The sequence below is a fragment of the Phacochoerus africanus genome, chromosome 14 (genome assembly GCF_016906955.1).
Source record: "Phacochoerus africanus isolate WHEZ1 chromosome 14, ROS_Pafr_v1, whole genome shotgun sequence".
Taxonomy (NCBI): Eukaryota; Metazoa; Chordata; class Mammalia; order Artiodactyla; family Suidae; genus Phacochoerus; species Phacochoerus africanus.
This window is the reverse complement of record NC_062557.1, coordinates 53,354,960-53,367,357: the sequence shown is the minus strand read 5'-3', so window position 1 is coordinate 53,367,357 and position 12,398 is coordinate 53,354,960. Positions and strand designations below refer to the sequence as shown.

General features: G+C 55.0%; 1 protein-coding gene across 4 annotated transcripts in view; it reads left to right on the top strand.

Moving 5' to 3' along the window:
* The window catches only part of PIK3R6 (phosphoinositide-3-kinase regulatory subunit 6), a 58,686-nt gene that overhangs the window by 29,905 nt on the left and 16,383 nt on the right, over positions 1-12,398 (top strand). For 3 of the 4 annotated variants that reach the window (XM_047757405.1, XM_047757404.1, XM_047757406.1), the window contains 8 exons: positions 1,112-1,195; positions 1,709-1,800; positions 2,659-2,727; positions 3,178-3,310; positions 3,452-3,521; positions 4,504-4,687; positions 10,516-10,681; positions 12,035-12,121. In XM_047757405.1, the coding sequence (XP_047613361.1) occupies positions 1,112-1,195; positions 1,709-1,800; positions 2,659-2,727; positions 3,178-3,310; positions 3,452-3,521; positions 4,504-4,687; positions 10,516-10,681; positions 12,035-12,121 (885 nt within the window). Of the gene's footprint in view, positions 1-1,111; positions 1,196-1,708; positions 1,801-2,658; positions 2,728-3,177; positions 3,311-3,451; positions 3,522-4,503; positions 4,688-10,515; positions 10,682-12,034; positions 12,122-12,398 lie in introns of those variants that run through there. The other variant, XM_047757407.1, reaches the window with a different exon arrangement.

The window sequence follows — 12,398 nt, the reverse complement described above, 5'->3', positions numbered from 1 at the left end:
ATAGAGGAGAGAGATGGGACTCAAAGAAGGCAGACAGCTGGGGACTTCCCGCCAACAAATGGAGGGAGGGGTCAGCGGGTGGAAATTTACTAAGAGGGGACCTCAGGGATGGGGGATTCGTGCTGAACTGACCCAACACGATTCTTGCTGGAGGTGTGGAATAGCGAACCTGATTGATACCAGGGTGAGAGATTATCAGTCAGTTGACAGCAGGATTCTTGCTAAAACTGGGCTGAGAGGCGAAAGACAGGACAGGGGCTATGCCGAGGGCCTTGTGGAGAGGAGGGCTTTGAGGATCCTAGGTGAAATTTGGTCGGGGAGAGAGTCTTTGTCACCTCCTGGTATTTAGCTGATATGTTTCTTTAAATAAACTTTTTTTTTTTAGTTTTTTTTTTTTTGGCTGCCCCGAGGCATATGGAGCTCCCGGGCCAGGGATCAGATCCAAGCCATAGCTGTGAACTTAAGCCACAGCTGAGGCAAAGCTGGATCCTTAACCCACTGTGCCAGGCCGGGGATCAAACCCACATCCCAGTGCTCCCAATTCACTTGTGCCACAGTGGGAGCTCCTAAACTGACTTTAAATTTTAGCTCCATGCTTAGGTTAAGAAACTAGTTATGTATTTTTCCTAACATACATTAAAATAAGTACGTAATTGGTTAAAATTTAGGATCATGTGTATACCATCTAAAATCGTCTTATGTACCACTGACAGTGTACAGACTACATGCTGGGAGGTGTGGGTTTTACAAAGAACCCAGAAATGCTGATTGAAAGGCTGTATTCGAGGGAGTTCCCTGGTGGCTCAATGGGTTAAGGATGCAACATTGTCGACTGCTGTGGCTCGGGTCACTGCTGTGGTGCAGATTCGATCTGTGGCCTGGGAACTTCCACATGCCATGGGCACAACCAAAAGAAAGAGAGGGAAAGAAAAAAAAAAAGAAAAGGAAAGTCATATTCCACCCCTGGCCAGCATTGCTTCGGGCACCTTTTAGGCTGGTAGAAGGGGCTAAAGACATTCTCAGGGAGAGTGGAGGTGGGGACACGAGTAGGGCCATGGCCTGCTGAGCTCAGAGCTCCCAGGCTCACAGCTTTCCCCACCCTGCTGCTCAGACGTGGAGCTGGATCTGCAGCGGAGCGTACAGGCTGTGCTCAGGGAGCTCAGTGCCCAGGCCCCCGCCCAGCAGAGCAACCAAGGTAAGAGCTGGCAGGCACCACCCAGCGGTTCTCTCTGCTTGCCCAGCCCCACCCCAGCCTGCTCTGCCCGGTTGTTCTCTGGAAAGTGCCCCAGAAGGAGAGGCTTCCAGCCAAGCCCTGATTCTGTTGGAAATCCTTGGAGCCTGAAGGACCTGGACGCCTTCTCTGCCCCCGGCTCACCTTCCCAGTGACTTTGGCAGAGCCCATGGGGGATCTGCCACCCTCTTTCTTAACCACCTTCTCCAGTAAACACTGCTGCTCCATAAGCCCCATGCACACACCTGTCCCCACTACCGTGTCACCGCTTTTTCTGCCCTGGGAATTCACTGGCCACAAGGGCTGCCGATCAGAGCTGCACCACCTATGAGGAGCCCACCCACATGTGCCCAGCTCGGGGGCGGGTGGGGGGGATCAGACCTGGCACCCCAGAGCTCAGGGTCCTGTTCAGAGGGGTCTCCTCTCAGAGCCCCCCACCTGCCCGGCTGTGCTGGGTTCCCCTTTCTCCTGGCCCAGGCATGTGCAGGTGGTCCCTGCACAAGAAGGTGGAGCGAGATCCCAGTAAGAGTCCGGCGCTGGTCCGCATTCTGCTCAGAGAACTGGAGAAGGTGGGTTCCCTGGTGTGGGGGAGGCAGACGGTGGGGGGGGGGGGGGGAGAGAGGCCAGGCCAGCTGGGGACCCAGGCCCATCATCCCGTGTCCTTCCACTTGCTCATTGGAGTTGTCCCGTATTTCTCTGTCCCCTGGACTTTTCTCTAAACAGTATCATCTTTACAGGGACTCCCACTGTTGGACCTGAATTAGTATCTTTCAAAAACAATCTCTAGCAGCTCCCGCTATGGGTTGATGATCCGACTTGTCTCTGTGGAGGCACTGGTTGGGTCCCCAGCCCAGTGCCGTGTTGCTGCAGCTGTGGCATAGGTTGCAGCTCCGGCTCGGATTTGACCCCTGGCCTGGGGAACTTCTGTATGTGGCGGGGGTGGCCAAAAAAGGAAAAAAAAAAAAAAGCCTCTATAACATGACCATAAGTGGAAACCCTTCTCATTCGACAGAAATGGAAAGCACCTATAAACATAAATGCGTTATTATTTAAATTTTTCAAAACTCTCCTTAATTATCCTCCACCCCACCCAGTGCCCTTACGTGCACCTGTTTGGGAAATGCTGCACTCGAGGGAGATGCCACGTCTGGGACTTGCTTGTCCCCTTGCTGCCACCTCCTACCCTGAGTCTGCTGCTCCTTCCCCACAGTTTCCTGCACCCCCCCCCCCGCTCCCGCACCCCCCCCCCCCCACACACCTATGCACCTGCCCTACTCCACTGTCTCCTACCAGGGCAGGCTGCGGCCCTTTTCCACTCTTCCCTGGGCCTGGTGGGACGCTGCCTTCTGCCCCATCTCCTTCTAGAGTGTGGCAACCCCCCCCCAACCCCCAGCCCCGTAAATGTCCTGTGATCTCCTGTTTTCCAGGCAGAAAGGGAGGACACGCGGCATGTCATCCTTCCCCTGCTGCACACGCTCATGTACGTGCTCACTAAGGTGAGCCGGGCTGAAGGGCACGGCGGGCCAGGTGACCCGCGAGTGACGGGGCTGCACATTCAGGACACACCCGGCTGCTGCCTGGCGAGCCTAGCACTCGAGGACTGCCCTGCCCCCTAACTGGCTTCTCTGCGTAGCCCCGCCCCCTCCCTAATAGAGGAAGACATGAAACTGGGGACATAACGGGGACAAACATGCGTCTCAGACGATGGGAGGGATGGGAGGGGAACGGATGTGCTGGTGGCACCGCATGCGGATGGATTTCCAGCCTGATCACTGTGAGGGGGTGTCCAAGAGGTGGGTCTTGGAGATGCTGGGAGAAGAGGCCGCAGGTGCAGATCCGGGAGGGAAGGCCCCACGTCTAGCTTCTCTGCCACCCATCACACCCCACCCACCCAGGGCCCCTCGCGACTAGGGCTCTGAGCACCCCGACTCCTCCCTCTCGCCCAGGCCACAGGCATCCCGGAGGAGCTCCACCGGAGCACCTACGCCTTCTGCACGCGGCTGCTGACCCTCCCCGCCCCCTACTGCACGGTCGCCCTGGACTGCGCCGTCCGGCTGAAAACAGAGACGGCCGTCCCCGGTAAGGCCACCTCCAGCTCTCCCGAGCTCTCGCCTTCCTCTCCGGATTCCACGCAGCTCGAAAGTCCTGGCACCTCCTGAGCAAGTGGGAATGGGGGTGAGAGACACGGGGGCCGGCTGGCTGAAGGGGTCTGCCCTGCAGGGACGCTGTACCAGAGGCTGGTCATTGCGGAGCAGAACCTGACGAGCGAGCTGTACCCCTACCAGGAGAGGTGAGTGGCCTCAGCAAGGGTGGTACCAGGACAAGCGAAGGAACCGATGGAGAGAAGCCTGGCATTTATCCAGCAGCAGGGGGGCCGTCGTCAGGGTGGATGGGGTGTGTCTTTCCCTGGGGATCCCTGAAAGCAGTTAGGTCTTCCTGGGCTGGATGCAGGGCTCTCCCACTCGCGCGCAGAACCTGGACCAGTCTGTGGTTCTGAGGGTCCACCTCCATCCTGCCCTTGCCCATGAGGCAGCTGCCAACAGTCAGGAAGCCAGAGGCGGCTCCAGAATAGCTATGATTCAGGCCACAGTCACACCATGAGACCTGGGGTCTGTCATCTGTGTGTGCCTTACCTTTGGATAAGATTTAGGACACATGCACGGCTCATGCTGGGGGAGGAGCCGACAGAGTCAGGGACGCAGCGCTCTCTCTCCTGCTGGTACCTCTGCTGCCCCGCTACTGAAAGCGGCAGCAAGCTCTCTGTTCCTGGAGGGCGCAGGGACGGGAAGGGATTCAGAGGGCTTAGCACTGGAGAGCTTGGGATGACACAGTTGAGTACAGGGAACACAGGGCGTGGGGGGTGGTGAGGTTGGTTTTCTGGTGTGATGAGGGCAAGGGGAGAAGTTGGGACTCAGGGTTCAGGGCTCAAGTTTCAGCAAGAAGGAGTCAGGGTCCCTCCTAGAGGGCTGTAGGGTCAATGGACCAGGGAGGGAGCAGCATTTCAGTTGGAACTTACCTAAACATGAGACTTGCTGGACACAGAGGGACCAGCTGCCCCTCTAGAAGGGCCATGCCTGCTCTTTTTGCCGCAAGCCCCACCACTCCCTAGAGTTGCTCCACTCCCTTAGACGTATGGAGCTGAAGCGCCTGTTTTGGGGGGAACGAAATAACTGGGGTGGGGGGTGCTGCAGAGCTCCGAGGGCACCCCTCGGCGGCCCTTCTCTGCATGGTCATCCTCAGTCAGCCCTCGGTCCCCCCACTTCTGCCCTCAGAGTCTTCCTCTTCGTGGATCCTGAGCTGGTGTCTCCTTCTGTGTGCAGTGCCCTGCTGCTGGAGCTGCAGGCGGCCCAAGAGCAGCAGACGCCCGAGGCCTGCATGCGCCACGTGGTCTCCCACGCGCTGCAGGCGGCGCTGGGGGAAGCCTGCCAGGCAGGCGCACTGCAAAAGAGGCTGCAGGTAAGGGCGGCGGGCTGCCCGCCCACGCTCGATCTGCTCCATGTCTCCTTTCTCCCGTTGCCCTGTTTTCTCTCGAAACCAAAAATAAATACGCATTTGCTAAGGAAAATCTGATAAAATGCAGATGATCCGAGAAAGGAAAGAAAAATCACTCTCACGGCTCTGTGCAGGCACACTAGCAATGAACACGTTGGTATGTTTCCTGGAAATAATGGCAGTGATAATCCTAAGAGCCACTGTTTATTGAATGTTGTGTTCCAGGCACCGTGTTAAACACGTTACATGTATCACCTTCAAAAAATTCTCGGAGTTCTCTTCGTGGCTCAGTGGTTAGCGAATCCGACTAGGAACCGTGAGGTTTCGGGTTCGGTCCCTGGCCTCTCTCAGTGGGTTAAGGATCCAGCATTGCCGTGAGCTGTGGTGTAGGTTGCAGACGCGGCTCGGATCCCACGTTGCGGTAGCTGTGGTGTAGGCTGGCGGCTACAGCTCTGATTCCACCTCTAGCCTGGGAACCTCCATATGCCGAGGGAGCGGCCCTAGAAATGGCAAAAAATAATAATAATAATAATGAAAAATAATAATAATAATCCCTCCTCATGGTGCCGCACAAATGAATCTGACTAGGAACCACAAGGTTGCGGATTCGATCCCTGGCCTCACTCAATGGATCAAGAATTCCGGTTGCCGTGAGCTGTGGCGTCGGTCGCAGGCGCGGCTCAGATCTGTTGTGGTTGTGGCTGTGGTGTAGGCTGGCACTTCCATGTGCCACGGGTGCAGCCCTAAAAAAGGAAAAAAAAAAGCAAAACAAAATTCTCACCACAACATTGTGTAATAGATGTAAGTATCAAAACAAAGGCACAGAGATGCTGATAATTTACTTGTGGCGACTCTGATAAGAGATGGCTGTGCCCAGATTTGACCCCAGAGCTACCTGACTTCAAGCCTCCTGTCAATCACCTTCCAGCCCCACCCCCTACTCCTTTTCAACAGTTGAGATGCCAGATTCTGTGTAGTTTATTTGCTGCCTCTATATGTGCGTATGCATAGAATATTTATTTTTCCTTTGTCATTGGAAATATGCCATATGGAAATATTTTCTTCATAAAGTATGTGCTGCTGCTGCTTTTTTTTTTTTTTTTCTTATGGACACACCCTTGGCATGTGGAAGTTTCTGCACCAAGGATTGAATCCCAGCTGCAGCTGCCACCTACACTGCAAGGGGTGGTTCTTTTAACCTGCTGTGCGGGGCATGGGATGGAACCTGTGCCTCTGCAGCCACCTGAGCTACTGCAGTCAGGTTCTTTTTTTTTTTTTTTTTTTGTCTTTTGTCTTTTGTTGTTGTTGTTGTTATTGTTGTTGCTGTTGCTATTTCTTGGGTCGCTCCCTCGGCATATGGAGGTTCCCAGGCTAGGGGTTGAATCGGAGCTGTAGCCACCGGCCTACGCCAGAGCCACAGCAACGCGGGATCCGAGCCGCGTCTGCAACCTACACCACAGCTCACGGCAACGCCGGATCGTTAACCCACTGAGCAAGGGCAGGGACCGAACCCGCAACCTCATGGTTCCTAGTCGGATTCGTTAACCACTGCGCCACGACGGGAACTCTGTGCAGTCAGGTTCTTAACCCAAGGAGCCAGGGAGCTCCGGAAAGTTTGTGCAGAGGATTTTCTCTTGTGAGCTGCTGTGGTGTTCTGTGGCTGGTTCCCTGTTCCTGTCATGGGCATTTAGTTTGTTTCCAACACCTGCCCACTTACTTCCTAGCTTTTCTCTCCGGCGCAGCCTCAGCCCCTGTCCAAGGTCAAGACCGCAGCAGGTTGGGGATGCTCTAGCCAGGGTGGCCCCAGGCGCTGGGTTTCTTAGGTGGGGGAGGGTGCAGCACAGTGGGAGGAAAGGCCCCTGCCCTGCGGGAAGGTGGGTTGGAGGCAGACTCAGCCTCCCAGCTCCTCTCAGCTGGGTTTGAGAGCATCGGGAACAGGGTAGTGTTGAGAGGTGTTGAGTCAAGAACAGGCTGGAATAATGGGTCTGGCGCATGCGCTATTTTGCTATAGAAGAAAGAAATGCTGAAAGTGAGAGCTGTCTTTTTTTTTTTTTTTTTTTTTTTTGCTTTTTAGGGCAGCACCTGCGGCATATGGAGGTTCCCCGGCCAGGGGTTGAATCGGAACTGTAGGTGCCAGCCTACACCAGAGCCACAGCAACCGGGGATCAGAGCCGAGTCTGCAACTTACACCACAGCTCACGGCAACGCTGACCCACTGAGCAAGGCCAGGGATGGAACCCGCATCCTCATAGGTACTAGTCAGATTCATTTCTGCTGCGCCACAACAGGAACTCCCTGTATTTTTTAAAGCATAGTCAAAATATTATGCTTCCCCCCGCCACCTCACTTTATCCAGAGTCTGTGGCTCTGAGTTTCCATTTTTGGGAATAGAGAGTGGAGGGGAGGGGCCAAGAAGAATCCAGAGAGGATGCATGGTTGATCTGAAGTTAGAGACCCTTGGAAGCTTGGCGTTCAGGGGTCCTCAATGGGAGTTCCCGTCGTGGCTCAGTGGGTAACGAATCCGACTAGGAACCATGAGGTTGCGGGTTCGATTCCTGGCCTTGCTCAGTGGGTTAAGGATCTGGCGTTGCCATGAGCTGTGGTGTAGGTTGCAGACACGGCTCAGATCCCACGTTGCTGTGGCTCTGGCGTAGGCCGGTGGCTACTGCTCCGATTTGACCCCTAGTCTGGGAATCTCCATATGCCACGGGAGTGGCCCAAGAAATGGCAAAAAGACAAAAAGACCAAAAAAAACCCAAAAAACCAAGAGGTCCTCAGTGATCCCCAGGCACCCTCTCCCATCCGGGGTGCTGGGGCTCCCCACCCGCTGTGACCCCAGCCTCCACACTGGAAGTTCTGCCTCTTAAGACAGCTCGAGAGGGGCCAGTGCCAGTCAGACCTGCTGGCCCAAAGACAGGCAGGGCCTGGGAGCGGTGACTCAACCAGCTACGGTCTGGCAGGTAGGCTCTATCCGACCACCAGCCCACATCCCAGCTGCTGCAGGCCTGGTCCGAGGCCCAGGATGGAGGTGGGAGCAATAGATTGGACTCCTCACCTGTCCAGAACCAGCGGACAAGGTCTCAAGACTGGGAGTGTCTCTGACGCTTGGGGCAGGGTTCTGGATGCTGGAGATGGGTCCAGGAAGGGCTGTCCCCATGGCGGTACCCACATGGCTCGCTCCTTCCTTCCCTTTCGGGCTGTATGCAGAATCACCTCTCGGGGCGGCTCCTCTGATCACAGGCTCCAACTTCAGCTCCTCCCCCGACTTCCACATCCTCCCTCCCTGCTTGGATTTTCTTGTCATCACTTTACTGTTATTTATCATACTAGAAATTTCCCTTGTCTTGTTTATTATTCCTCCCCCACCGACCCCCACGGCACACACACACACACACACACACACACACACACACAGATGTACTACAATATTAGCTCCATGAAGACAGGAATTTTTGTCGGTCTGGTTTACTGCTATATTCCAGCGCTTAGACTAGTGCCTGGCACCTAGCAGGTGCTTTTTTAAAAAAAATTTATTGGGAGCTCCCGTTATGGCTTGGAGGTAACAAGCCCAGCTAGTATCCATGAGGATGCGGGTGCAATCCCTGGCCTCGCTCAGTGGGTTAAAAATCTGGCGTGGCTGTGAACTGAGGTGTAGATTGCAAACGTGGCTCAGATCCCATGTTGCTGTGGCTGTGGTGTAGGCCGGCAGCTGCAGCCCCAATTAGACCCCTAGCCTGGGAATGTCCATATGCCTCGGGTGCAGCCCTAAAAAGCCAAAAAAAATGTCTTGGCGTATAGTTGATTGAAAATGTTGTATTAGTTTCTGGCGTACGGCGGAGGGACTCAGTTACACACATCCGCAGGTCCATTCTTTTTCCCACGTGGGTTATTAGAGACCGCTGAGTAGACCTCCCCGTGCTGCCCCGCAGGTCGGCGTTAGTAACGGGTGTGTGTCCATCCCATCCTCCCAGTTGACACCAAGTGAGGAGTTGATAAACATTTCATGTATTTACAGTCAATTTATAAAGTGAAGAAACAGCACGAAGTGGCCCCTGAAGCCCTTCCAGCTCTGATTCCTTGTCCCTCTCATTGCTTGTGTCATTCTGTTGATCATTCAGCAGATCTTTATTGGAGCCCTGGCTGGTCAGAGTGACCCTCTGTCCCTTAGCCCAGGGAGTTAGGAGCCTGCTCAGCAGACCCCTAGTGCAGACGCGAGATCTGAGCCAGCCCTGCTGTGTCTGCCGTGTCACTCGTTTGGGCCCCGCATCCTCGGTCATGAGCAGGGATTAGTTGCTGGCGGGGGCGAGGGGACATAGCCAGGGATCAGTGATTGGGCAGTACTCAGGGTGGCAGAGCTTCGTCACCACTGGCGATGGGAGCCCACGGTGCTGGAGAGCTCGAGATGGCAGCGTGGGCAACTCTCATAACCCCTTTCTGTTAAGGAGAAAGGCTCAGCGTGATGCGTTACCTTAACCTCTTCAACACTTGCTAGTCTCTCCTTGTTGGCGGGGGGCACACCCGTGGCATATGGAGGTTCCCAGGCTAGGGGTCAACATGGGATCCAAGTCGCATCTGTGACCTACACCACAGCTCATGGCCACGCTGGATCCTTAACCCACTGACGGAGGCCAGGGATAGAACCCGAGTCCTCATGAATACCCATCGGGTTCATGATCACTTAGCCACCACGGGAACTCTCATATGTACTTTTTTATGGCTGCATCCAAGGCATGTGGAATTTCCCAGGCCAGGGATTGAAACTGAGCCTCAGCTGCAAGCTACCTACGCCACAGTTGCAGTAATGCCAGCTCCTTTTACCCACTACTCTGAGCTGTGGGTCAAACCCACATCTCCTCAGTGACCCGAGCTGCTGCAGTTGGATTCTTAACCCATGATGCCAGAGCGGGAACTCCTAATCTCCCTTTTTAAAAAAGAGAAAGCATCCAGCTCTAAAGCCTTGGCAGGCCATAGCATCTGGCTCGAATTTAACAGTAGAGCTTGTGATCATTAGTTATTTTCATCTTAGTTATTTTCTCTGTATGAAAAACAACGTGTTTTATTTAGAGCAGCCATATAAAATTTCAATTTGAAATAACTTTGAACCAAACAAAGTACGTCGACCTAAAGAAAAATAATGAGTCTACGAGTGGAGTTCTCTGGTGGCTCAGTGGGTTAAGGATGCAGTGTTGTCACTGCTGGGTGGAGGTTCCCTCCCTGGCCTGGGAACTTCCACATGCCTTCCGCACTGCCTCCCCTCTAAAAAAAAAAAAAAAGTAACTCTAGGTGGAATGCAAGGTAGTACGGGAATGCAAGGTAGGAATATTCAGCAAATGTTTATTGAGCACCTTCTATGTGCCAGAAGATGCTCCAGATGTTGGGATGCAGCTGTAAGCAAAACAGACAAAACTGCTGCTGTCCTGGTATTTACATCCTAGAGATGGCAGGACGGTGATCCAGCTACTTGTGACATTCCAAGGAGGGTGGACTCCAGCGTTCATCCCAGCCCCCCTGGGTTCCCGACATTGCCAGTCACCAGCTGTCCCCCACACCAGGGTGTGATGGGCCAAGGGGACCCCAAGCTGCGGGCAGCATGGGGCAACAGCTGTGTCAGGGCAGGAGCGGGGCGCTGGTTGTGGGACGCAGAAGCTTCGCGGGGAAGCTGCGGCTGGTGTCCCTGGAAGAGGGAATGTGTCCATGCACTGTCTGTGCAGCTGCGGTCTTAGCATGGGAGCAGGGGTGGGTGGGTGCTGGGTCAGCACTCAGGCTCTGATGCTCCCCCCCGCCCCCGGCAGGCCAGCCCCCGCCGCACCCTGGAGCGCTATTTCCACGCCGTGGTGACAGCTGTGGAGCAGATGGCTAGCGAGCCGAGCCCTAGCCGGGAGGGCCACCTGGAGAGGCTGGAGGAGATTTACTGCTCGCTGCTGGGGCCGGCGGCGGCCGCCAGGGGGCGCGGCGACGGTAAGCGGCAGGCGCGGTGGGCTGCGGTCCGGGGACCCTGCAGGGGGCGCCAGAGGGCAGCACCCTACCGGCTCGGGACTGCGCGCGTGGCTGACGGGGTGGGACACTTGGCTGCTCCTAGGAGCCTGGGGCCAGAGGATGCCCAGGAACTTGAAGGTCCTGGGTTAATAAAAAGGTAATTTGGTCATGATAACAGCTGACACCTACAGGGCACCCACTATACCCAAGTCGCTGTTCTCAGCACTTTACATGTATTTAAATATATTACATGTATTAAGTCAATTAATCCTCACAGTAAACTACTTATGAGATAGAACGCACTATCCCCATCTTACAGATGAGAAAACTGAGTTAGAGGCTGTAAAAAAAAAAGAAAGAAAGAAAGAGGCTGTAAATCTTGCCAAGGATCACCCAGATAGCAAGGGGCAGAGCCGAGCTTCAAACCCGGGCTGTCTAGTTCTTAACCACGGTACCAGCATAACCAAAGGATCTGCAGGTCCATGGATCCTGTAAAGTGCATCCAAAGCCAAACTGCCTGGCCTCAATTCTGGCTCCGCCACTCGCCGTGTGACCTCAGGCCAGTTACTTAACCTCTCTGTGCCCCGACACCTCTTCAGTAGTGAACAGGATGATATTACCTGTGGCCCAGGGTTGCTAGTAGGATCCAGTGAGATGATGGCACCGTGGGCGAGGTGAAGAGTAGCAGGTGTTCCGTGACCTTGGCTCGCTCCCTGCTAAGGAAGCTCGCAGCCTCATGCAGGAGGGAGCCGTGCTCTGTAAAAGTTAAATGCCAAGGCTGTACGTTACGTGTGCCCAGTGTGGAGCCAGGGAGGTCTGGGGGAGGAATGGCTTCCGGGGCTGGGGTGTCTGGAAGGCTTCTAGAAGGAGGAGGGCGGTGGGCTGGCCCTGGACTGCAGCTTCCTGCTGCCCTTAGTACTTGGCCCTGACTCTCTCCAGCATCACCCACAGGAGCAGACATGAATTGAGCACCTACTGTTTGCAGACTCCTGGAGGAGGCATTGGGACATACAGAGAGGGGCCTTTCCCCCTGGTCTCCCGACAGTGGGAAGGGCAGCGTGACTGCAGCGGGGCTGCGGGAGGGACCCACAGCGGGAGAAAAGGTTGGGAAAGACTGCGAGCTGGTTTGTGAAGGGTCCCAGAGGCGAGCTAGGAAGTTTGCAGGAAATGGGAGCTGCTAGGCGTTCCTGCGCAGCCAGGGGACCATGGTGTCGGGTCCGACGAGGCTAGATATGGGAGGGAGAGGGTCTCTGCCACCCCCGTCCGGGCCCCCACAGAGCAGAGAAGAACCCCACAGTCCTCTCCGTGGTCTCCACAGCCTGCTCCCTCCTTCAGGTGGCTCCGTTGAGGACCGGCCGCCCAGCATCCCTCTGCCCAGCCCCTCCATCACCTTCCACCTGTGGACCCATGAGGAGCAGCTCTGTGAGTGCCCTGCCCGTGGGGAGCGGCCCCAAGGGGGGCCGTGTGTGTCTCTGCGTGTCTGTGAGTCTTTATGTGTGTGCATGTGTGTCAACGTGTGTCTCTCAGTGTGTGTGCAGGTGTCTGTATGTGTCTGTGTGTTTTTATCTCTCTCTCTTTTTTTTTTATTTTCTGTATGTGTCTGTGTTTGCCTCTGTGTGTATCTGTTGTGTGAATGTGTATCTCTGTATGTCTGTGTGTGTGTGTCTATCTGTGTACATTTGTGTGTATCTTTTTTTTT